The 26,275-nt window shown below is 48.0% G+C and overlaps 1 protein-coding gene across 27 annotated transcripts in view; it reads right to left on the bottom strand.

Annotated features, from left to right (window-relative positions):
• Positions 1 to 652: 652 nt before the first annotated feature.
• MEGF11 (multiple EGF like domains 11) overlaps positions 653 to 26,275 on the bottom strand; it is a 359,109-nt gene continuing 333,486 nt past the window's right edge. For 5 of the 27 annotated variants that reach the window (XM_045449370.1, XM_045449372.1, XM_045449366.1 and 2 more), the window contains 12 exons: positions 22,103 to 22,231; positions 20,956 to 21,084; positions 20,327 to 20,455; positions 19,629 to 19,757; positions 17,886 to 18,122; positions 16,187 to 16,305; positions 14,243 to 14,309; positions 13,862 to 13,968; positions 13,537 to 13,624; positions 11,029 to 11,085; positions 4,095 to 4,301; positions 653 to 3,440 (listed from right to left, as the gene is read on the bottom strand). In XM_045449370.1, coding sequence (XP_045305326.1) covers positions 3,280 to 3,440; positions 4,095 to 4,301; positions 11,029 to 11,085; positions 13,537 to 13,624; positions 13,862 to 13,968; positions 14,243 to 14,309; positions 16,187 to 16,305; positions 17,886 to 18,122; positions 19,629 to 19,757; positions 20,327 to 20,455; positions 20,956 to 21,084; positions 22,103 to 22,231 — 1,559 coding nt within the window. In that variant the 3' untranslated portion in view covers positions 653 to 3,279. Of the gene's footprint in view, positions 4,302 to 7,367; positions 10,161 to 11,028; positions 11,086 to 13,536; positions 13,639 to 13,861; positions 13,969 to 14,242; positions 14,310 to 16,186; positions 16,306 to 17,885; positions 18,123 to 19,628; positions 19,758 to 20,326; positions 20,456 to 20,955; positions 21,085 to 22,102; positions 22,232 to 26,275 lie in introns of all 27 variants that reach the window. The other 22 variants (XM_045449379.1, XM_045449381.1, XM_045449376.1 and 19 more) reach the window with 14 other exon arrangements.

The raw sequence follows: 26,275 nt of genomic DNA, 5'->3' as shown, positions 1-26,275 counted from the left end.
ACTGATAAGTTGAAAGCTTTTACTTTGACTTAAATAGGATTATGTACAAACTTTGAAACTATGAAGGAAGAATTTTAAACTTATACTTTTGAAAGCATTCAGTAAGCTATTTTTTTTTAGCATCTGTGTTTTACTACAAAATTAGTCCTGCTGCCTCTTTACCAGTTAGGTCACAAGGTTGTTTTAAAAGGTCCTAAAACATGCACCCACTGTAATGTACTGGGTGATAACTTCTACTAGTGGAAAGCTATTCACTGCACTTATGCAAATTAGGTGGCCCTTTCACTTGCTTTTATTCCATTCCATAGAAGTACCTTTGTGCCTCTGGAGCTGAGCACAGGCCTTTGAGTTCAGTCTTTGTGAAAGCAGAGAAATTCTCTATTTGAATATTTGACGTGTATGAGATTTTTCAATCTTTGGACATAAATAAGAATATGTTACTCCTATTCATTACTTTAAAGGAAGGGACTCTCATTATAAATATGATAGGGCTTGTTCACTTTATTTTCAAGTATCTGTTGGGATAATTTTCACTTTTCTGGCTGCCTAAAGTGACCACACAAAATATAGTTTAGTTCTGCCTTTTAAACCTAAGTTGTAGATTCTAGATACATTTTCAGTGTGCAAGACAACAGTAGGCATTCTTGTTAAATTAGTTCGAGAAATTCATTTTATTTTGTACAAGGTACGATTCCTCTGCACAGTGAACAAATATATTACAAATCTGGGTTATTTAAAAAAGTATTGCCATTTCATAGTTTCACTTATGCTATTGTACAATAATAGTGTTTTCTTTATTTGTTTGAATTGTATGCACATCACTTTGAGTGAAAACTAGTTTCTGTAAAATAATCACACAGATCTTTCCAAGTTGCCAATAAAATGCACAGTGCTCATATATAGGTTGACCACGAACCTGTGTGTGATAGTGCTAGACGGAAGTTCCTAACAGTTGCTCTGTAAGATTCAAATGTCTCTTACCAGTAACTCCTAGATACGTGAAGGCAGCTGTTGTCACCACAGATTAATCACACCCTCTGCCTTTCCCTTCTCTGTGCTGCCTAATATTAATTGCATTACATTTCTTTAAAAAATCATAGAATGCCAGAGCTGAGGGGTTGTGAGAGCTCCCTTACTCTCTACTTCTCTCCTTTTTAATACACAAGGAAGAAAGGAGTCCAGAGAGGACAAGTAACTCTCCTGACCCAGCGCTTTAGCAATTCCACCATGCGAACTACCTCTTGCCGAATTTTGCCCATGAGATAGTTGGCAAAAAAGAGGTGAAACCTGAATGCTGCTGCTGGTTTGCAGTTTGCCAGGCAGCAGTTACTGTACATGCAGGGTAGGGGAAGAAGATAAAACCTGGGATTCAGATGAAGTTTCTCCTGGCTGATCTGACTTCGCCATGCTTCTTGATCCTTGCTTTACAAAGATAATTGAGCACTTTGCTGCCCTGACATACTGAGGTAAGTCTCTTATCTCTATGTCTTTCTATGTATGTATGAGACATATTTACTTGGGTCTACAAAGGAATTTTCTAGTATTTCTATTTTGTAAGGCTTCAGTGGAAAGGAAATTTGCTATTGCTGATCACTTGCTCCCATGCACACATGCAGCATTCATGTAAGTATTCTATATTTTCCCCTAACGATAAAATTTGCTTAAGCCTTGTGTGAAGTGAGGGAGGGGGATTTACTCATTTATTTCTTTTCTTGCTTTTGCTGGTTATTGCCCAAACTAATGGGTTCCATGGCAGACTTCCAGGTTGTATCAAGGGCCTCAGAACTCCCACACTTCCTGTAGCAGCTATATGCCAGCTCTATACCCGTTGAGTCCCTCTTCTGTATACCTCTTTGGAAGGAATTTTTACTGGCTGGCCTCTTATCAGAATGGAGTAGTATACGGGTGGCCTTTAGTTTCCTCGGTTTGCCCTTATGGTCTTGAATTCTTGTGAGGAGGTCCTCTTTTTTAGGGCTTGGGAATTGGCTCCATTTTGACTCCTGAGCCCCCGTCTACCTGTGTTTACTACTAGTGGGAGGTATGGACACATTCAAATACTGGGATCTGGAGCATGAGCTCGTTTTGATACGTTTTTGGCCCTCTGAGTAGGTGGTGGTTTTCAGTAGAAACACTTCATACCCTTATATGCTGTTTACTGTTAAGTTTTACATCATGTTACAGCACCTGATTACAGTCTTTATTTGATCATTTCATTTCCATCAAGAAGCATAATGTACTTTAAGCAGACTGTTAAACTTGCTCTATCCACTTTTGTCCAATTTCCTCTACACTTTTAGGTCCTATACTATATCAAGCTCAAGATTTTACAAAGAAATGCTTGAAAGCAAGTACTCGTCTGACTCGAGGAATGCCAACCAAATAAATATGGGAGGCCAAACAGCCGTTTTTAGGGATGCTTAATTCACACCAGTCTGTGACTGATTGCTTAAAGCATCATCTCAGAGTTCTAGTTCACCTGGAATGACTCAGGTATTGGATGGAGTAAGGAGACATGACAAGGCCAGGACTGGGCAATGTTGTTGAACCTTGAATCAGCAAGATTTGGTAAAGCTGGCCTAGAAATCGTTGTAGACTGAAAGAGGCTGCTGCTGCGCTTTGGAAAATTTTCCCCCTCCTACTACCACGAAGGGCAGAAGAGGGAAAGTTCATCTGTATTTATTAAAGTCTTACTTTTAAAAAATTGAAGTTGTCAGTATTAGACTGTACGCTGTAATCTTGGCCATTGTGATGGGTGGATCAGACATACATGTGTAGGTACTTTAGTGGTGATATTAGCAGTTTGTGTTTGTGTATTATTTAGGTAATAAAACAGAGGTTGAAGGTAACAGCAACCAAAAGTACATATACATTTCAGGTGCTTTAAAGTAATCCATTCCCCTCCCCAGTTTCCCCTTCCCCCTAGGAAGTTTGTGAAACCTATGCTACGTGTTTTCTTAAGCATCATTTTCAGATGATTAAGTATGTCTATATATATTTAGCTGATGTTCAGTAGCTGTATCTTAAATGTTTTAAAAGATCCTATATAGTCCTGGGCATTTTGGGTTGGGTGTGGGTGGGTGGATAGGATTTGCCTTTGTGAACAGACCTTTTGAACAATGACCCCAGTCCCACTTGGAAGCTCTTCTTTAGTTCCAGGTGAAAGTAATAACTAACACGCAGCTGAAGTCAGTCTGTGTCATTATTTCAAGTCAAGGGATTGTCTTCTTTCAGAGAGTCAGAATATTCAGCAGAGCCCATTGCAAGAGAGAGGCTTCTCTCTTAAGACTGCTTGTCCTGGGAGGGCCCATTGGCAGGGCTTTGTCTTACTGGGAGGAGGTCATAATGACCAGGAATGTGGCTGTTCCTAGGTAGGTCGTATGGATTCTGGATATAGCTGGAGTTATGACCGAGGCCTTCTTGGACCACACTGATTGTGGGCTCTAAGGAATATAGTGAAAAATGAGTTCAGAGAACAGATTAGCTTTGGTTGCCTTGTTGGGGGGAAAAGAGTTCTATTTAACTTGATAGGGAGAGAAGCCAGGGATTTATAAATCTGTGATAAATATATGAGGGTTATGACTGAGGCTTGCTCATGAAATGGAAAACCTAAGTGAGTATACTATTAGAATCCCAGGCTCTGGGTCAAAACCAAGAGGTTTAGAATATCCTAGAGGTAGGAGTGTCATCCATGAGCCCAGAGACATAGGTGAAACGAAGAAGGTAGGAGACGGTGATTTAGAAACTTGGCAAATGTCTATTCTGATTGTTTTCTTTTTTAAACTGGGATTTGTATCAGCAATCAGTTGAAGTGTGTGTGTGTGTGTGCACCTGTGTGTATATACCGACTCCCCACCCCCAGCATTTCTGATTCATACTAGTCCTGGTGTTTTTTTTAAAGCACAGTTAATACGAGAATTTGATTTCCTGCGTGAGAGAGGAGGGTAGTCCTGGGAAAGACCGTTCGCCTTGGATTCCTTAAAAAGCAACAAAAGAAGGGTGTGTTTTCAAGACCGGGTGAGTGGAGAGGGCTTGTTTGACTTCGGATACTGCACTATTGCCCTGATTTCACTAAGTTACTTATTTGAGACACCTACCAACTTCATATATATTTTTATTAGATGTCGACAAGGATGGTATATCTGTGTGCGGAGACCCTCTGTGCACAGGTGACTTCATTTCTACATAGCTGCTTTCTGGAAGCTTGCAGGTGAGGATGGGTGGGTCCTTAATTGTGGCGTAAGGGTTTTCACTGCTATTCAAGGAACAAGTGCTAGAACTGCACACGGATTCTTTCATGTAATCTGTAAGGCAAGAAAGATTTCTTAGGACATGAGAGGACATAAGACTTAATTTCAATACCAGAAACAGATTGCAGTTTATGTGCCTTCAGGATCCTAGAGCTGTCAAAGCCTATGATAACCCAAGATTTCCTTCTTAAATATGTTGGAGTGGTTTCCTAGGTAGGGAGAGTTCTTAAAGAAACCTACATTTTTGGAGGGACAGGAACATTTTTGCTTTTGGCTGTCAGTTCTAGCACCAGAACAGGATCATTTTATGGTATCTGTAATGCGCTTTCACATCTATTATTTACTTTTTTACAAAATCCTTCAGAGATGGTTGATAGTTTGCATTTTATAGGATGAAGGCCCAGAGAGATGAAGTGACTTGGCTGATGTCACATAAGCTCATAAATAGCAGTGCCAAAACTTGAATGCATGCCTTGGGACTTCTTGGCCTGTTTGTTCTGTGATATCATTCTTCCTCTGAATTCTTTTTGATGACTAAGAAGCTTAGATTCAAAAAGAAGTAGGTGTGTGTTTTGGCACAGGTGTGGGCAACTTTTAGGCAGCAAACTTTGGCTGGCGGCATCCCTGCTCTTGAGAAGGTTGTGATCAGAGGTGGGGCTGACTGAAGTGTAATAGAGATGTGAAAAGCACCTGGGTCTCAGGCTAGCCTTCGGAAAGTTCCTGTTTTCTGGTAAGCCTTACAGCGTATCCCTGGGGTCACTTACCTTAGTTCTTGTGAATGCTAACTGAAACCTATTTTGACAGTATCTTTTTCTGATACCAGGAGAACTGCTTCCTCTCCTGCTGCCTGTCTAGTGCATCATCCCCAAGACTTCAGGGTATGTTAGGGTACAAAAGGATGCAAACTGATTTCCAAATATGAGGCAAAGTAACTGTGGCTCACTGGAGGAAGAGTGTTTTCTTTGGGACTGGGAGTCACAAAAGGGAAGGGGAGCCCCTCCTTCAGCCTGAGGCTATCAGTGCAGCTTCTAGATCATCCCAAGTGAGGCAAGACTGTTCTGATGGCCTTTAAAAAGCAGTTGATTCTCTCATCTGGCAATTCAGGCCCTCATTCTGTGAGGATCTGCCAGCCAGGGGGTCTAGAAATAAGCATGGAGTTGCATGACTTGTCAGTCATGAGTGGTCTTCAGAGGTCTAAATTTCTATAAGTGGTAGCAGATGGTGAAATTTCTATATTTCTCAGCTTTAAATTTCTGTAAGTGGTAGCAGATGGTGAAATTCTTGGACAGTCTTCCACTAGAACCATCACATGCTTTCTGCCTCCAGCTTGTGAGATTAATGAAAATGTAAAAAAAAAAAAAAAAAAAAAAAAAAAAAAAAAAAAAAAATTGATCATTGTAACTCATGGCGTGACTAGCTGTTCCCTTAGGTCCAAGGAGAGCACAACACTCCATGTGGATGCAAGTTGAGATGTTTGCTACCACTAGCAGTCTTTTCTCCTGTAACAGGTGACTGGGTGGGAGGGGATCTCCTTTTCTGCTAGTACAGGGTTACCGATGTTTGTTTCAGAGGGTAACATTTCCTTAATCTTGTACAAAAGTACATTCACCCATTAATTCATTCAAGTGTTCACAACACCTGTGATCTAGCTTAGAACAATAATTCTTCTCTCTTCCCCTTATTTATTGCTAATGAGGAAACTGAAGCTTGGAGTGAGGAAGTGACTTCCCCAGGGTCACACTGCTCATCGGTAGTAGAGCATGCTCCAGAACCAGGCTCAGAACATTTTCCATCTCACCCTGGCCCACAGGTAGAGAGAGGATGTTGGCCTTGGTCCCATTGCAGATTGTGGCCTCTTTGTAGCATATAGAACCCAAGAGAGGAGTAAGAGAAAACATTCTTGCTAGACAATGAGCAGGCCCAGCTGTTGGCGAGGCTCTCATGAAGAAAGGGGGATGCAGGTCCTGTGAGTCCTGGGCCACAACCTGCCCAGAGCCACATAAAGCTGCTTCTACTGAGTTCTTTGTTTTCTCTTTTTTTTTTTTCTTTCCTTTCTTCCCTCTTTCCTTCCCTTCCTTCCTTTTTACTACTTTGTTTCTTAGTACAAGGGCTGGAAGTATGTCCAAGAATCCCAGCATAGTCCATTGGTCCCACTCTGGTCTCTGAACTTGGTAGCCAAGGAGTAAGGCAGTACTCAGGACTCAGAGCTGCTTGTTGGAAGCTGAGACTAGAATTGCTTAAAGAAAGGCTGTCTCCTGAGTGAAAAGTCCTAACACCCCACCCCTACCTCCTCACCCAGACACATCCTTTTACTTTGATTGGTGGGTGCCTTAGTTGCATGTTTTCTAAAACTTAAGGAATAGCAATAGAAAAGGTAGCCCTTATAGCTAGTACCTTCACTCCATTTAGGTCATTTGAAACTTGTTACATCTGTGAAGAGGGCTGGACACGAAGGACTAGGATTACTACTTCAGAAATGAGGATAGTGAAGCTCATAAAGTTTGCTTGATGCTCGTAAGTGGTCAAGTTACGACTCAACCCATCTTCTCTGGTATCTAGTCATGGTGTTTTCCTCCTTCCATCTGGTTACTTGTGCTCCTGTTCTGTATCTTTCAATGCACACTGTAGCTGCAACAGCTTTGTTTTACCCTCAACGAGGAATACCTTCTATCGATGGGGGCCAAGCCCTGCTGGGAGAGAAAGGCCAAGCTCTAAGCTTTTGGTGGATATCCCATGATCAATTTATTTGTGGCAGTGGGGGAGTCTTGAAGCTGTAGCGCAAAGCTGAAAAGAGCCACAGTCAGCCAGTAGTGCCCCTCTTCTCATTTCCACCAGAAAAATCAAGGCTGCCTTCAAATTTGGAGGTATACAGTAGTCTCCTGCCCTCCCCAATCCACAGGGATACTTGTCCACGACCCCCAGTGGATGCATGAAACCACAGATGGTACTGAACCCTTTATATACTGTTGTTTTTTCCTTTGCATATATACCGATGATAGAGTTTAACTTATAAGTCAGGTACACTAAGAGATTAACAACAATAATAGAACAATTATAACAATATAATGTAATAGATGTTATGTGAATGGGGTTTCTGTCAAAATACTGTACTGCACTCACCTTTCTTCTTGCGATGGTGAGGTGAGGTGAATGACCTAGGCATTGTGACAGGCCACTATTGATTGGCCTTGATCATGTGCTTCTGGATCACTGTTGACTAACGGGTAACTGAAACCACGGAAAGCAAAACTGCAGGTAAGGGGGACTACTGTAAATAGTTTGCTGTGCAGCAGGGGATGCACCTAAGTGGATGAAAGACAAGTTGGGGTTGGGGGAGGGGATTCGTTTTTAGGAGAAGCTGTATCTCATAAAGGGGCCAGAGTGAAAGAAAGGATGGAGAAGCATGTATGTGTTGAGGTGGGTGAGAGAGGGTGTTGGGTAATAAAATCATCTGGATTCTATTTTGGGGAACTGGAGGGAGGAAAGGGCCAGGCTAGCTGAAAAACTTACACTTTAGAAAGCTATTCTTTTCTCCAGCTGAGTCATCTACCTGCCTGCCCTCAGGGAGGGTGGGGTAAGGGGAAGAGTAACCTCTCTCAGGCACTTCCCCATCCTTTTACAGCCCCACCCTACACTAGCCAGTCCCTGCACTTCAGGGCATTTCGCAAGGAAAGGGGAAGCCTCAACCAAAGCCACCTAAGCTTTGGAGAGTCACTCCTCAGCGGCCCCGTAACTAGCATCTGGACCAAAGACTTAGCTTTATAATGCCTTAGCATTTTTTTCAGGGCCTTGGAAATAAGCCTATACCTCTTCATTTTATAAAGGAAGCAGCAAATCCAGAGAGGGGAAATGACTTTCCGAGGCCATCCTGTAAGTAGGATCTGATCTGAACTGTGGGTGGGAACCTAGAAGGCTTTTAGGTTCACACTAACATCTAGGTAAAGCCAGTATCTCTTAGAAAACCCAGACACTGAACATCTGTTTCTTCTCAGCTTATTATTATTATTACTAGTCACACTGCTTTTTTTCTTCCTGGGCCCTAAGTTGGCATTCTTTTCTTCATTGAGAGACCAGGATATGGGGAGAGGAAAAGGGAGATTTCAGGGTCAGAAGGAGAATCACACTGCCTGAAAAAAGTTTTCAGGAGGTTACTGGACTCCTAACTAATCTTGCAGCCCAAGGTAACTGCAAGGAGAGACGTGGAGGTTGGATTAGTAAGGAGCATACAGGTAGTTTCCCTGAGGCTGCAACCGTAGGATTCAGGATTTCAGGATCATAAAAGTGATGGAGCGTACTGGGGAGGATTTCTTCTGTAGCACTTTCAAATGCCTGACGGATAAGGAATTGAACACAAGGCAGTTTGTTACAATATCATTGTGTTGAGGGGGAGAATGGGGAGAGATGGACAGGTGTTTAGGGGTGAAATGGGGTTAGTGCAGCAATGTGTGTGGTGGTGTGCAACTCCAGGATGACAGGGAGTGGAGGTCTTCAGTAAGTAATAAGGATTAAGGTCCTAGAGGGGGCCTTAGAGATGGGGCTAGTTACAACCTCATCCTTGGAACAGAGGTAGAAACCAACACTCAGGAAGTAACAGTGTGACCTAGTCAGTGCCACACAGTAAGAACTAGGAACAGAATCCAAAACTTACAGGCCAGGGTCTTTCCCACTGAGTTCAGAGAACAGACTCTTACTTAGGGTTCTCATTTGGTTTGGCCCAATAGTTTTAGAAAGTAATCATTCCTGGTACAGACTAGTTTATTAAATGTTTATTGGGAGTTCAGCCAGTTAGTGGGGTTTATTCCATAACTTTGGCAAATAGTTCTGTAAAGTTCCAAACTGTGACATTTCATTTTCCTCTTTTTGAAATCTCTTGTTCTGATGTGTTGGTTCCTAACATCTGGTGGCATATTTACCTAGACAGCCTTCTTTTCTCGAATTTAAAGGATGTTTATAGCCAGAGTGGTAAAACAAAATCTGGCCTTCCTTGCACTTATAGGCTCAGATACATGATCCCACAAATGAGGAATGAATGACGCTGAGGCAGAGACCCTGCCCTCCTTAGCTTTGTTTGACATTTATGGTTGCGAGTCTGAAAGCAGTTACCCTAATCATAAAACAAAGTGCATAGGAAAGTTGGGTGCTCATTTTATTGAGGTGTTTGGGCCTGTCTGAGCTTATTCATGCCTGAGTCATGCATATTTTGAGAACTGGGAAGTCTCTAAAGAGATCTTTGCTGTCCAGATCTTTGAGAAAGAAACTGAAGTCCCAGGTCACAGTGATAAAACAGTAGAGCTTTCTTTTCTGTTTGTAGCCTGACTACTGTAATGGTACTTGCCTCCATTTGGATGGTTTAAGTTAATATGCAGAAAATGGCCAGAATTGATGCTCCTAGGGGAGTAGTGTCCTTTGGCTGGCCAGGAGCCTAGGGGTTGACCTCTGTCCTCAGATTGTTCTCTTGTGGTGTGCACATCCTAACGTGTTCATGGAGACTTGCCCTCCCTGCTTTAGTATCACCTACCCCTAGCTCACCCCACTTCTAATAACCAAGGGCTATAGATTATAGATGACTAGCTCTTCTTATTTAGGAAATAGTTGTGTCTCAGGTATAACTAAGGCTCACTCTGAAAGACCAGAACCAGTAATTGAGGAATCTGGGTCAATCTAGATCAGTGGTTCTTAAGTGTTAGTTGGGTGATGTGCTGCATAAGAATATCCTGAAGTACTCATTACAAATGCGGATTCCAGGGCTCCACTCTAGATCTGCTTCAGAGTCTTGGGAAGATGGGGTGTGGACAACTGTCTGTTTAACAAGCTTTCCAGGTGATTCTGGTGCACAGCTAGATCTAGGATATATCCATTGGAATCTTTGCTGTCAGCCATCTCTCTCAGTGTGGTTGAGACTCCTAAATAGACCTCAAGAGACAAAAGGACAGCCCTATTACATTAGTACAACCCTCTACAGTATGCAAAAAACACTTCCCATAATGTTTTTTTTTTTTTTTTTTTTTATTGGCTACTCATGATAACCTTATTAGACAATAGGACAGGTATAAGTATCCTGACTTTGCAGATGAGGAAACAAGGCCTTGGAGAGCTCCCAGTCTAAGGTCACCATTAATATTTGACAGAGTAATAAGTGACACAGTTTCTATTTCACACATTCTGTTACTTAAATGTAGGGCCTAAGCCCAGGGCAGGACCTGACCTTTATCTTTGGCTTCACCCACAGATGTCCTAGAAGGATGAGCCACCTCGCATTTCCCATGTGCTAAGAATTAGTCCTGACTTTCCCTGCTTTCAGAGGCACAGATGTCAAGGGTGGAGTACCATACGGTATTAACACTAGGTATTATTTTCATTCCTTGTGCTCCAGAAAGCCAGCAGGTGCAGGGTGGCATTCCTCACCAGCACAACGACAGGAGGCCTCTGGGGCGGGTAGATTGACTTTATTTCAGATTTTATAATCAATTTAACTCATACTAATTGGTTGGATAATGACATTCTACATTTCCGTAGACATTTAGTTGGCATCTATAAAAAACCCACAAGCGCTTGCTAAGCAGGTGCAACTTAAATCGAAATATAAATTCATTATTATTATGATTGCTCCTCCTGAGCAGAGCTACCCAGCAGCCCCAGGTCCTGTGGTCTTTTTACTTTTTTGGGGAATGAGGGGAAGAGATGTGCGCAGTGTCTCTGGTAGAATTCCTGGTCATGTCAGATCTGCACTCTTTATCTTGCTAAGCCCTTTCTAATGGGACGTCAGGATTGGATACTCTACCTTTGAAGCCTTTGTCCATAATGTATGTGTTCTGACGTCTGTCCATTCCACAAGCACCTGCATTAAAATAGTGTAAAGAAAGAAAAATGGGGTGAGTGAGGTTTACTTGGACTGCATACATTTTTGCTTAATATTTTTCTTGCCTTTTTTTCCTCCCCTACCCATAAAATTAGCTAAAGTGCTAGAGAATTATTCTGGGTTTAATCTACTCTAAATCATTTTGACCAGGCAGGAATTCTTACAGGGATCAGAAGCATTAGCGGTGAGCTACAGCGCCCCCTGGCATATGCAGCACTGCTTCTCCTCTTTAACCTTAACTGTGAGGTCCTCAGAGGCAGTTCTCATGACACCCGCAGTCACTGTAGGTGAAGTTCCAAGCTCCAGACTTACAGGATAAGGAATGAATCAGTACCAGTTCCTAGCTTGGGGATGTATGACATTCCAAATCCCAGTTCTGTTGGATTTTGGAATGGGGTTGAAGACTGTTTCTTACCTCTCAGCTCTGGTCCTGCCTCCTCTCCTGGATCTGATGCTCAACTGAGGGGAGCCGGGGAGGGAGGTGGACTGGTGGCTGAGATTCTTGATGAGTTATCTTTCCAGGATGTACAGTCATTTCTATTCATAGTCTCTCTTAGTTACCCATTTTTGGGGGTGGACCATTTGCACAAAACAGAGGTGCCTTTGACAAGTATTACCACTGTTTTCAGTCTGAAAGATTTTTTCCCTTTTGGCTGTCACAATTTATCCAGCTCCTGCAATGCATGGTCCTTAGCCATAGCCAGATTCAGGACATAAAACTTCAGGGACCAAACTCAGCTTCTTTGTTGCTGGTGATACCAGAGAAGAAGCTGTCTGGCATTTTTAGGTTGAGACTGTAATGACTCTGGTAATTATTTTCAGCTTTTAACTGAGTCATTATTTTTCAGCGCTTAACTGAGGATACAATACCAGGCAAAAAGGCATGCAGCACATAATGACTAAAATACGATTTTGACTCCGCTTGACTCTTCCCTGTTTCAGACACTGAAGACCAACCCACTACTATTTGGATACATCCCTATACCATAACTCCTCCACAGAGTTCCTAAGTTGAATTTGTAGGAATCTATTCTTACCTGCGGAATCTATTCTTACCTGCCTGCCTTCCACACATTACTGAGTGATAGGGCAGAACCAGTCCAGGTTTCCCCCTAGGTTGCTGTTCTTCTAAAGGGCCTGCAGGTACCTGTGTCCTTCAGAAACATGACTCAGAATCTGTATCCCTGGCCTCAGTTCAGCTCTTTATACCTATACTATGCTTCCTTCACCCTCTGGGAGGGAGGGAGGCTAGGCTAGGCTGTTAACTTTTCCCTTTTCTAGAGCAGGAAGCAGAGGCCCACAGAGGGACAGTCACTTACCCAACACAAAAACCAGGACCTAGATCTCCCTAACTATTTTCTCCCATTGGCCACCAGCCTGCCTTAGTGTAAGCCCAAAAATGATAGCATGTGGTGGCTCTGGCTGCACTGGTTGAAGAGCGAGATCTATAATGCGGGGAGAAATGTGGGCTGAGCCCAGAGGATGCTCCCTTGTGGAAAGAGATGCAGGGTGGTGGGGGTGGGGAGCAGAAGGATTATATTTGGTGGGGTTGCTGAGAAACCAGACACGGCCGAGGGGGCCCACAGCCAAGAGCACAGCCTCCTAGGTATAGACTCTGAGTCTTTGCAGCCCACGACTGCTCAATAGGCAGATGCATTCAGAACCTTTTCTCTTCTTAGTGCTACTGCACCCAGGGACCTGCAGGGGTTGGTGGAGCTTCATTTCCTTGAGCTCTAGAAACCAGCTAGAGCCTGAGGGTTGTCCAGTATGCTAAGGCCCTGCCCTTGAGGGGCCACTTTGCAGGGAGGCTACATTCTCTGCTGATTCATTGTGCTTACTCCTATGGCACCTACTTCTGTAACTCCTACCCACATTCTCCCATAGCAGGACTGACTTTGCCAGTCTCCATTTTTCATCTTGCCCCAGCCACCAGCTTTGAGTCTAATACAGAGCAGAGAGGATGTCGGTTGACACCTCCTTGCCCAACCTCTCCAGATCCCTGCTCGACAGCCCTACCCTATGATCTCGGAGAGCTTGGCCTGAGCCACTGGTGGGTCTGGGGTCTCTCTCTGTAGGACAGTGGGCTTTTAGACCAGAGAGCCAACTCTCTGTCATCCACACCCACAGGACCCAGAGAACCCCAGAGGTGCTCCATCCTCAAGTTCTCAATGGTGTGGGATTGTAATCTGTGGTCTATAGGGAGTATAATTATGATGTGTCCCCTTCACCTAATACCACAGTTTGTCTATATCCAGTGACCATGATGGGAACAGAAGGGGTGATGGGGGATGGATCCAGGCAGGCTTCCTTTAGATGGGGTTTTCAGTTTGTAGACTAACCATGTTGGGAAGAGGGCCCAACAGGGAAAGATCTGGGACCATGGCGGGTAAGTCTGGGGCAGGAATGGGGGGGTAGGGCAGGGGGTCTAACCTGGTGAGTGTGGCTCAGCGGGGCGGCTGAGGTGTCTAAGTTCAATGTAGAAGTCCTCGGGCGGGTACCTGGCCTCCAGGGCACTGATCTGGAAATGGGAGTCTAGTGAGAGGAATGACAGGGAGGAGCCATTATTCCCAGGGCCCTGGTATGGCAGGGTGGGGAGTATGGAGGGGGTGAGGGTCAGGGTGGGGCAGGTTAGAAGGAATTAGGGCCCCTATGGGTAGTAGCCAAAGGGGCTAGGGCCAGGGGGATCTGCTAGAGTTGAGGCCATAGACCTTTCCTCCCTCACCCCCCCCCCCCCCCCACAGGAATTGGTGCCTACCAGGACATCAGGGCAGAGGAAGCAGTCCTTGAAAAGAAGTACTTTGGCAGGGCCTGGCTCAGGGAAGGGTCCCTTTCTCAGATGGTGAGTGCATCTTTTGCCTGCATCTGGAAGTCCCACATCCAGGCTCTAGCTGTCTCCTTTGTGGTCCCTGGGTCATAGCCACCCTCTCCCCTGATATAAAGGGCATCCTGGGCTTCCTTTGCTTATAAGAGCTGAAACCAAGGCTTGGGTTTCCTCCCTGTACCACTTCTCCATGGGGAACCCATGCTCAGGATTCATTTAACCTCCCTTGGAGTTAGGACAGGGCCCCTTTCCATGTGGAAGGAGGAGAACAGGTGGGACATGATGGCAGGAGACCAGACTCAAAGCACTACTGACCTAACACGTTCACAAAGCTGTATGGGGTCCAGCCTGCTGTTTCTCTGTCAAGGGACTTGTTACTGAGCTGTTTGGAGAGTAGGAGAGCAAGTTAATCCCTTTGCTCCCAAGGTGCCCCTGCCCAGCCTTCACTTTGCCCAGCCTTGTGCACCCACCCCTGTGACGATCCTGACCCACCTATGTCTTAGATCGTTGAGGGAAAGGAAGAGCTACATGTAGCATGGCATGGCCGAGACCAGTGGGAGCAGAACCTGCCCCCTTCTAAGCTGTCTGGCTGAAATTGTAGGGTTTGTGGCCCTTAGGACAAAGTAGGGCAGGGTGAACACAGAGCCAAGAACGGGGCGGAGCCTAGCTGGCTCTGACGGGAAGCAGGTCAGGTAGGTGGGGCTGAGCTGTAGAACAGGCTCTCCAGTGTCTTAGCTGCAACACGAGGCCATTTTCAGTACAAAGAGAGGTGCTGAGATTGCAACATCACTGTCACCTCTGCTACCTGGCCGTGTGTGAGTCTTCCTTTTGTATGAGCAAGGGAAAACCTCAGCTTTGGCATCATTTTTGCCTCTAATCTGCTGTAGCCTTGATGTGGCTCTAGTTAATCAAGGACCTTGTACTAAGAAAATCCAGATTCCTTGCCCTCAGCTTCCAGCTCCTCAGTTAAGCCTAAAGCTGAAGCTGGGAATGAGAGTCTGAGCGGAGGAGGGGAAGAAAGGGCCAAAGCCGTGGGATTGATGGCTACAGACTTTGCTTATGGGCCTCAAGGTACCCTGCATACAGCACTCCCATTTCATAGGAAAACTGAGGCTGAGAGCCTGTGGAAGAAAGTAGCCTTGGTGCTGGCTTGACAGTGGTTGCCGCTGGGGTTGAACTGTGTGTTATTGTTAAGGGGTTCAAGCTGTGTTCTACCAGGTCTGAGGACTGGTGGACATTTTCTGTGGGCCAGACTGGGAGAAAGGATTCCCAGAGCTCTAGGGCAGAGGCTTAGACTATGAAAACCGTTTCTGTCTGTGTTCCTCACACAGGAAAGATGATGCAGGAAGCCAGGAGGCCTGGGATTGCCCTCCTAATGGTCCTACTGTATGTATACATGTGTAGTTGTGTGTGCACACGCACGCACATGCTTAGGTGGGTGTCAGGAGGAGTGCAGCATGAGCCTTTTCATTTCTGAACCTCCCGCTCTGCCCAGTATGGGTCCTGGCACACCAGGGGGACTCCCTACACATGGGTGCTGAGACATCCTTACCCAAGGCCCTGTGATTGTAAGAGGAGGTCTTGCCATTAGCCAGGGTTATGCTGGGAGCTGTGATGGGAGGGCCCTGTCGAGGAAGGTGCACACCTGCCCTTGAACGCCTGTGGGTCTCACTGTCAGTGGGAACACTGGCTGTGGCTGATGTTTGGGTTTCATGTCCCTTGTGTTGGTTCTGATTGCAAAACAAATGGTTGTGGGTATGTAGTTGTAACGTGTATGCCAGATATTAGGACGTGAGGGGTACCTGAGTAATAGTGATTACTCTCTAAGGTGCTCGTTGCATGCATAGTGTCGGAAATGGACTGTAGTGATCGGTGGTAGGTGGGGTAGCATGTAGTGTTTTGATTACATGTCTTACATGGCAAAAGTGACAAGGAGGCTACATGTGATTACATGGTGATCACATGGGTTGGTACCTATTCATTACACACAGGTGTGCGGGTACATATCCGATTGCTGCTGTAGGTTGGTTTCATGTGATGTCTGCTGGTTACGTGGCACTTGGTTCTGTGTAACCTGCTGGCTTCCTGTCCTATGCTTCAGAGTGTTTACGTGTCCCATGGATCACAGGGCTGTGTTTAATGTACTGGCAGTTGGTTCCACATGGACCCTCCAGGTGGGGTGCAGTTCCTTCCTTGGACAGAGGTGAGGGCTCATTGGGAGGATAGTGGGTGGGGTCTGGGGAGTCAGGGGCCCGGTACCTTGGTGGGGCTGTTCCTGTCCAGAGTGCTGGCCTGGCTGGTGGCAGGCCCCCCGCACGCCAGTGCGTGGTAGCTGGAATTGGAAAAGCACTGGGCATGGCTGCTACTTTGAGACAAATCTGGGAAGAGAACAAGGTGCCATACCATCATACTCCTGCCCTTGGCGTCAGAACACCCCAATACTAACACTTGGGCTGGGCAGCTTTGAGAGTGCTCTGCAAAGAGAGACTGCTAAGTCCCCCATCCCCCAAGCTTTCTGGCATCCACTCCCCCCACAGAAATCTGTAGGGCCTGATTTGCCTCTTCCTTCATGGTGTCCCTCCCTGTAGGATGCAGGTCAGGCTCGCCAGTGTGGAGGGTGGCCCCAGCAGCTAGAGCATGGATGAGGAGTGCTGGCTCGCACAGCTTCATATGTCCCTCAGTTGCTACATAGCGCTGTGCTGACCCCCACCCCCCGCCGCCTCCCTCCAGTGTTACATCCCAGGAGTGAGGCCATAAAGAGAACCCCTCTCTTCTTAGCCCCAGCCCTGCCCGCTTGTGGATTCCAGCACCCCTCCACGGTGTTGGGGAATTCCAGTGGAGTGGTGTGGGAAAACCAGCCAAACTTATTCATTATAGTCATAGAAGAAAATCCCCAAATCATCGCTGTGGGCTTGGGATTTCATCAGGGGATATTTGCTTTGGCTGAAACTCGGGGAGGCGTGCAGGCCAGGAGCTCCCTGAAGGCAGGGTCTGCACCTGGGCCACCCGTCTACCCTGCAGCACCTAGCATTGAGTGGGCATGTGGTAGGCAGCCCTTAGCAGGAAAGGGGTGAGGTGATCTTGGTTTCCTAAATCCGAGATGCAAGCGGCTGCAGGTCAGCCATAAGTTGGGAGCCAGCTGGAGGGAGCAGTCATCCTTGTGTTTACCTAGACAGGCCCCGCCTCCTGTGGCCCAGGGCTGTGGGCAATGTCAAAGCATTTTGACCTCAACTCTTTAAGTAAATACGAAGCCAAAAGCCTCATTTTAAGGCAGCAGTCCAGGGTTCAGGAGATGGGAAGGATCTGGCCCACTAGCCCCACCTCCACCCCATTCAGACTCTAGATAGAATACCCCCTGGGGATACTACCACATTTGTGGACCTACTGGGCCATTGCCCAAACTTTCAGACTCTCCCCCTACCCTGAGCCAGGCACCATCCCCTTCCACTGGATTAACAGGGCGCTCCTAACTCTGGGAACTGGGAGGGAGGGTTGCTCTGAGGCCTTCACCAAGGAAGCAAAAATGGAACAGGGCTCGGACACAGCCCCAGGCCAATTTCTTGAGGCGGCTCAGGCACTGGGCTGGAGAGGGGTTCCCTTGGAGAGTTTAGGAAAGTTTCTGTTGAGTATGGGTGTTCCTGTGGCCAAAGCCTGGTGAGAAAGATGGGAAGCTCTGGGGAAATGGAAAGAGGTTCCTAATCATAGCTGCTTCAAGCGGGCACCCAGGAAGTGACATTCCCATAAAACCCCATCTACTTTTCCTAAGTAGGTTCCTGCTCCCCACACTCCTTGTCTCCAGGAGCATCTGACCATCCATCGCCTTCAGGAGATCCTGCAAGCAAGACCACCCACCTCCAACAATCAACCTGGGTGTCCCCAAGGATACCATGTGACTCTGGGGTGTGTGTGTATGTGTGGGGAGGGGCAGGAGAGGTGAGTCTGGGGGCATAGTCTTTACCTGAGAGTGAGTAGTCCGTGCTGGTCATCCTCATGGCAGGTGTGTAGGAGACACGGGGAGCCAGGTCACGGCCTTTCTCTTTCTGTCGCCGCCGGCGCCAGGCGAACAGGCCCAACAGCACCACAATGAGGAACAACAGGAGGACGATGCCTGTGACAGCACCCACCGAGTGCCGCTCTGCACCCAGCGCCGGGCTGATCTTGGTGTAGGGATTCAGCTCCTCCATCATGAGGGCAGCTGTGAAGGGAGGGAGGACACGAGTCTGGGGGAGGCCTGCTTGCTCTTCAGATCTTGGCCCAGGGCCTAGACTCCTCTAATGTTAGGAGACCTGGGTTCTGGTCTTCGGCCCTATTCTTCAATCCCTGTGTGATCCTGTCCCTCACCGCGCCTGTGTTCTTCAACTGTCTACAGCAGATGGACTTCCAGGGTCACGACCAAGAACAAATGTGATCACGGATGGCAAATAAAATAACAACAAATGTGTACTGAGTACTTTCTTCGAAAAATGGGTTACAGATACTAACTCATTTTATCTTCCCAGCAGCAGCCATATGAGTAAGGACTATTTAATTATTTCCCTTTCACAGATGAAGAAACTGACTCACAGTAAGGTTAGATAACTTGCCCAAGATCACATAACCAGTAAACCTGGTTATATACCATAACCATATACCATATAAACCTGGTAAAGTCCGGTTTCTCCAGAGTTCGGAAGAATTGCACTCAGTGCATCTCCCTGCTTACCAGCTTTGTGACTCTGAGTCCTCAGTTTGTTCATTTGTAACATGGGGACAATAATCTCACCCTCCCCAGGGAACTGTGAGCACCATAGGACAGACTGGCAAGAAAGCGTGCCATTGTGCCTGATGACTGCCCACAGCATCCCTCTTGATGATACATGAATGGGCTAACTCTTCACACTGCTGCCAAGCCCATGGTGGGGGCATCCTGCCGCCCAGCAGAGGCTAGACCTTTCCTTGGCTATCGGCAACTGGGTGAACGGAGCTAGTCAACATCCTCGGGGAAATGTGCTGCATTATCATTCTCTGTGATCATCAGAATGCAATAGAAAGGTCTTTTGGGCCCCTTTCTGTTAGGTGGATACAGTGTAATCCCTTATTTGCACCAATTCACGAGGGGTTTTTATGGATACAAAATCATTTATTGAGTGCTTGCTTATGTGCTAGGCACTGTGCTGGAGTTCTCTACTATCATCTCAACCTGGTCCTCATAATTACTATGGGGTGTCCTCTGACTATAGAGCTGGAGCCAAGGTTGAGCGCCTTTGGACTCCTTGGCCTTCAACAGACCCTCGTGTTGTGTTGGAAGACGGATTAACCTACCCTTCCTACTTTGCATGTGGAAAAATAAGCCCGGTAAAATAAAAGGACCTGTCCAGCATGCCTAGCCGGTAATGGCAGAACCAGAATTTGGCATATCTTCGATTGTCTGGTGGCCTTTCCAGAGGACTAGCTTGCGCTTACCCTTGTATGGCTCATAGCAAACTGGCCAAGGATGAGCATGGGGAAGCCACGACTGAGAGGTTCCTGCTCCATCTGCCTCCAGTACCCGGTACCTGGAGCCTCTGCAACCCACCCCACTCCTGCTCTCCTTCCAAAAGTGCACAAACCGAAGTCACAAACTGTCCTTCTAAAATCCAGTTGTTCCATTGGACTCTCCTTAGATCCTGTCTCCATGGGGCCCTTCCAGAGCCCCCTGCCTAGGGACTCTGCCACCTGTTACCTTGGTCACACCGTATTCCTTTGAATCCAGAGCTGCAATAACAGGTGCCGGTGACGTGGTCACAGGTGGCGTTGTTCATGCACTCACATAGCTGCTGACACCCGTAGCCAAAGGTTCCTGGGGCACATCCTGTGTAGCACGAAGAAGAAATGGGACGGATAGACACATCCTCGCTCGCTCTTCCCATCCTATATGTGGCCAGCTATGATTAGCCAGTTCCAACTCAGAGTGAAACCTATTTCCCTGTATCTCCCACTGTGGTTGGACCGTGGGAGCACCTCAGCGGTGGACAGAGCACCTTAGCCCTGAGTGTGGGGGGACACCCACTCCTACTTCCTCTTCACCTGACACATTTATGCAGCATCTTTCACAGGCCAGGCCCTGAGCTGGGTGCCATGGAGGCTTCAAAGAATTAAACGACTGTCTCCCTGTATTCCCTCAGTCCCCCTCAGGCCTCTGTGATCTGCCCTTAGCATCTTCCATTCCTCCCCCAGCGCCTGGAGGAAGAAGTTCTACAGGCACATCGATGTAGGCATGACCTTCAGCCTTTTTTCTTGGGAGTTGCCCCAAAAATCCAGGGAACACGAGGTGCAGAGCCCTGAATGAGTGGACTTTGAGGGGCGGTGGCAGGGGGGCTTCCCCTGCAAGAGGCTGATGCCTGGCACCAACACTCAGGGTCAGGGGTTGGGACGGCTTACTCTGCTCGCAGTGTCGCCCGGTGAAGCCGGTGCGGCAGGTGCACTTGCCGCTGATGTGGTCACAGCTGGCGCCATTCTGACACTGGCACACACGCCCACAGTCCTTCCCGTAAAACGCTGCGGGGCAGCCTGGAGAAACAGGGTGGGGACAACTACGGAGATGCAGCTGGGACCAAAGCTGTCACCTGCTGCCTCTCTCTGAGCACAGGGTGGGGACCTGTGAGACCCTGCACCTCAGCTGTCACTACACTCTGGACTCCAGGCTTCATGAAGGGGTAGGGGTGAGAGTGAGGAGTTCTTTAGACAAAGGTGTGTTGGAACCAGAGACCAGGCTAGGGTCTCCTTGCTGTGTAGCCACGGACTGTGCCTCCCTCTCTGGGCCCTACTGTCCAGAGGGTCGGGTCTTGGTGATTGCCTGGGTACCTTACAGCCCCGACTTTCCAGGACTTGGGGCTCATCAACCCCCTGAATCCATCCAGGCTTCCCAATCCTGGGGTGGGGGAGGGGGCAGCTCCGGCCCCAGGGGCCTCCCTCCTCCCTCCCTCCACAGGCCCGGACGATGCTCAAGGCAGCCAGCAGGCTGCAGCACGGGATCCCCAATAGCTGGGAGGCCAGGAGGCAGGACTTACGCTGAGTGCAGAAGAGTCCAGTCCAGCCAGGGGTGCAGTGGCAGGCCCCATCCTCGGCGCTACAGCGTCCCCCATTGTGGCAGCTACACGTGTGGAAGCAGGCGGGGCCCCAGAACCCTGGTGGGCAAGCTGGGGGATGGGTGGGACGCAGAGGGTGAGACAGAGGCAGACAGAATCGGAGGGAGAGGAAGGGGGACTGCACATCAGCCAAGATGCCAGGATACACCCGGGTGGAATTTCCTGGCTTTCCTGACACGCTGTTCCCGGAATTCCTCCACTCACCTCCTGACCCACTCACCCAGGATCCTCTGCCCACTTGCCCAGCTCCGAGGGCTCCTGAACTTCCCTTCTCGGGGGACCGGCTGTGATTTGGAGCGTGTGGGGGTGTGTGAACTAAACACTGCAGTTTACAGCGTGAACACTTAACATTCCCGTGACGACGGGGACTTTCCCAGGGTGGGGACTCCCCTCTTTCGGCTGATGAGCTCCCCGAGGACGGCACTGTGTCTCCTCCACCAGAATGGAAATTCCCTCAGGCCAGGCCATCCAACTGGGACCTCCCTCAGGGTACTGGCCACATCTCACCCATCGCACCAGGAGCTCCACGGGGCTAGAGGTTAGGCCTTCACCCTGGTGTGGTCCCTGTTACTTCCATATCGGATTGGGGTACACCTTACAAGAACAGCTTCTACAATTCCTTGTCCAGGCTTATGTGCCCAGGACATCATTCACATGGGTCACTCAGGGGACCCCTCACCCCTCTGAGGTGACTGCCCTGGCCTCACGTCACTTCCCCACTCCCAAACCCCAGCAAGCCACTCCCTGCCCCCTTCTCCTCCCCAACCAAACGTAGGGGCTACTCCTTGCTCAGGTGCCCACGGAGCATTAATTCTCAGTCTTAGTATCAATGGTACTCCCAACAATGTCAATACCTCTATTACCAACAGTTAATAATGCCAGCGATCGATCCTAATGACTCATCATGTTAGCTACGGAGCTAAATGGGACTCAGGTGGACATTCCTGTCCACAGAAGGAGATTTTGGTGGAGGCACCAGGGACACAGAGGTTCTGGGCAAGGAAGGGGTGTGTTAGGGGGCCAGACTTCCGGTGGAGGGGGGGGGCGTTCCCAGGAGGCAGCTGCTTACCCTGTGAGCAGTCCTTGCCAATCCATCCAGGGAAGCACTGGCAGGAGCCATCGATGGGGCTGCAGGTCCCGTTGTTGGCACAGGAGCAGAGCTGGGCGCAATCCTGTCCAAAGCGCCCTCCAGCACACACTGTGGGCACAGGACAGCCTGGCTCCTGCCCTCCCACCTGCACTCCTCAGACCACCACCCGCAACTGCTGCACCCCTACATGTTCCCAGGCCATTGCCATCGTGGCCCCGGGCTCACAGATCTGGGTGGGAACTGCCCACCTCCACAGCCCCATCACCTTTCTCCATTTGCGCAGAAATGAGTTCCCCTCTTGTGCCCACAGCCGCATTCTTCTGGAGGCTCTATTACTGATCCCCTTCGAAAGAGGCCCAGACTGAGGCCCAGAGGGCTAGGTAGAGTCCCTTGACTTGGGCCTCACAGATGGAAGCGGTGAGGCTGGGAATCTGGCCTCTGCCCTCAGTCTACACGGCTCCGCGGCCTTTTGCTTTCCATTACCACATTCTTGCCGGCATCACTATCCCACAGCCACGAGGGTGGACGATGTTTGTAGCTGGAAGCAGAGGGGCGAGTGCAGGGTGGCAGGTCGGCCTGCAGTTAGACTGTTGGAGGACTGTCTCTGCCCACCTGTTTCCTCTGTCTCTCCGAATCCCACCTGTTCCTCAAGCCTTAGCTCAGCCTCATGACAACCCTCCTGAGTCCACAAGGAGCTCTCTTCCACTGAGCTCCTGTGGTTATTTCCACCTTGAGTCACTTGTAGGGTTGTGATTCTCACCCCTCCTGGAGGAGTCACTCCTTGGTCCCTAAAGGAAGTGCTGGTGTCCTCAACCAGGCTGTAAGCTCTGATAGAACTAAGTCTGAGTGTTAATTGAGCACCTACCTTTCATTTCCCCTGCAGTTCATTCTCCACCTGCTTCCTACAACTTGAGCTCTTTAAAGCATAGCTCTCTTCTTCATGGCACTCCTGTGCTCTGCTCAAACATCCTTAGTGGCTCCCCACTTCCCCAGAATAAAATATAGCCACCTCACCTGGGTTACCCTTGACCACCTGTCTCTCCCAGACACATAAGCCACTGGCCCACACAACACTTTCTAAATACACCGCATGCCTTCACTCCAGCTGTTCCCTTCTAGAGTTTCCCTGACCCTCATGTCCAGCTGTGGAAATCCTACCCTGCCTATAAGACTCATTTTGTTCTTAAACTTTATTTGTTTGAGAGAGAGAAAGAGCGAGACCAAGAGCGAGCACAAGCAGGGAAGAGGGAGAGAGAGAGGGAGAGAGAGAATCCCAATCTCACAATTGTGAGATCATGGCCTGAGCCAATATCGAGAGTTGGATGCTTAACAGACTGATCCACCCAGATGCCCCTATAAGACTCATTTTAAATGCTACCTTCCCTATGATCTCTCTGTAGTAGACTGTTAATCTTTCAATAATCCATTGTCTTCTTCCTTAGAAGTAGAATCTGAAGTTTTAGCTGGGCTTATGGCCACAAAGACTTCATTTCTTAGGCTCCTGCACCGCTGGGTATGGCCATGTGACTACATTCTGGCCAATGGTAAGTGGAAATGCATGTCTTTAGTTGCCCATTCCTCATCCTTGTTGAAGGATAATGTGGATTATGGATAAGAACTGTGGATAAGGTGGCTGAGTTTAAGCAGCTAGCTTTCATCAGAGGTGGAAGCCATGTACTGAGGATGGCTGAACAACAAGACAGAAGGTGACTGGTCCCTGACAACTTTGTAAGCTACCCTACCATTCTCCAATGGTTTACTTCTGGATAGTTCCTTTCTTGTTCGTTCGTTTTCCTTTTCCCTTTCTTTCTCTCTTCCGGAAATAATGTTTGTCATTTTCAAGTCAGTTATTTGGGGTTTTTATGTCACTTATAGCTGAACTAAATCCCGATTCACCCATCTTCTCTGGGTTTAGGGTGCTATGTCCTTGTTTGAACTTCCAGACCCTCGGTTAGTTTCTTCTTCCTGGTCTTCTGTTACTGTAACTTGTGAGTCTATTTCAGGCCAGGCCTGAGTTCTACCCATGTCTTTGTCTTCCACAACACCTGGAAAAACCAGGCAGGGTAGTTGAATGTGTGGAAATAAACTGGCTGCCCCTCAACTCCCAAGTTCTTCTGAGGAAGGCTGAACTCCAAATTTCCCCCTCTAGACTATAGGCTTTGTGAGGTCAGGGAATGTGGTTCTCCTGTTCTTTATTGCGTCTGAGTGCTCAGCGCAGTGTCTGATGTGTAGGAAACACTCAGAGAATATTCCAACATGGCCAAAATAGGCCTCAGGAGCAGTGACCTTCCAGTGGGTTCTGCTAGGACCAGTGACTCTTCTCTTCCAGGTGCAACCTTCTCCCCTTAGAGCCCAGTTGTAGCCATCCCCACAATCCTCCAAGAAGGTTTCCGTGCATTCCTGTTATGGGGGAGGAATCCCTTGAATGTCCGAGGCCCTCAGCTAAGTCACTCAGAGGATCATGGGAAAGCGTTGATTCTTAAAGAGAAGCGACTTACCCAGGACCCAGGTCTCTCACACCTTGGGCTGGCACCCTCTCCTTTATGCCACACTGCCTCACCTTCAAGCCCTTCGCCAACCAGATTGTGGGCAGCTGGAGCCTGGGATCTGTGTCCACCTCATGCCTTTCCTGGACATGACCAGTGGTTGGGACAAATAATGAAGGCGGCATGGTGCACCAGGGTCTCCAATGTAAAGCCTTGGGTTTGGGTCTTAATTTTATTTATGTATCCAGCAAACAGTTCTAGGCACTTATATGCACGAGACACCATTCGAAGTGCTTCACAAATACTAGTTCGGTCAACCTTGTAATACTTTCAGTATTGGATATTTTCATTACTACTCCCTATTATCAACTCTACAGATGAGGAAACTGAGGGACTGGGGTCAAGTAATTTGCCCAAGGTCACACAGCTAGAAAGGTCTGCCACTTACTCGGTGAGCACTTTTGGACAGACTGCGTGACCCCTCTAAGTCTCTGTTTGCTCATCTCAGAAATGGGGCTAGGGACCCTCATTCACTGGGCTCAGGCCATAGTTCGCAGCTATGGGGCTGATCTGGGGCCCTGCGCTTCCCCTGGCCAAAACCTTAGCTCCTTCCAGGGCGGATGGCTTGCACCTGCAGCTCAGGTTCCTGCTTCTTCCCCGCCTCTGGGAGGTGCTTGATTTGGGGAGCCCATTTCCCAGTCCTGGCCCTGTATGGGGAAGGGGGTGAGCTGCTCCACCTCCCATACCCCCCAAACCGGCTCTGGGCTTCTCTAACAAGACAGTCTTATCTTTGAAGTCTTTCTCACACGCTCCAGGCTGACAAATTCACCCACAGAGCCGCTAATGCGATCAGTCTAATACATTAATTGGTCGACTTCTTCGCTGAATCAAGAGTGAGGCAAGAAGAGGGGCGGTGGAGAAGGGGGCTGGTGAAAAGAAAACATCTGGTTATATTTAATCTATGTTTAATGATTCTGCATAAGCAGTGTCTGTAATTTGTAACTCGCTGGAAAGCCGGTCATTAGAAAGTGTCAGTTCAATTTTTTACAAGGTTTGAGACTTAACCAGGGCAGTTGCCATTAATAGCAAACTCTATTAGATCTATATGTGGAAAATACTCATTAGGCCAGCGGGCGATAAATCAGACATCGCAGGATCTGAGAGTTACTCCGCGGGCTGTTTAGGTCCTAATTTAGACCCAGCCTATCTGTATTGACGGCTGGGTCTCCGATGTTTAATAAGTAAACCTCGACGCGTCGGGTTATGATTAAACTGTCCTAGGAGGGCTGCAAGCAAATGAAACTGTCACATATGCTTCCCTGGGGCCCAAACTTCTCATGACCTCAAAGCATCATGGAATGAACTTTCCACTCATACATATTAACGGCCCATAGCCTTACAAAACCAGCCCAGCTCAGTGGTGATTATTCATCAAAAGAATCTGTTCCCCTGGGAGGTAGTGAGCTCTCAGTGGAAGCATCTAAGCAGAGGCCAGATGGGGTTCTCGAGCAGATGACCTTGAAGTTGCTTTAAGCTCTAAGTTTACCTTAGTCTGAGATCTCTTTGCTTCTATAGGTCAGAGTACAAATTCTGCACCCCTGTGTTCAAAGCTGTCCTGAAGGCCTCAGACCACACCTTCCCAGTCCCCCTTCTGCCATCCCCGGGC

This window comes from Leopardus geoffroyi, chromosome B3 (assembly GCF_018350155.1).
Source record: "Leopardus geoffroyi isolate Oge1 chromosome B3, O.geoffroyi_Oge1_pat1.0, whole genome shotgun sequence".
NCBI classification, from domain to species: domain Eukaryota; kingdom Metazoa; phylum Chordata; class Mammalia; order Carnivora; family Felidae; genus Leopardus; species Leopardus geoffroyi.
The sequence above is the reverse complement of the archived record's forward strand: the minus strand, read 5'-3'. Positions and strand labels throughout refer to the sequence as shown.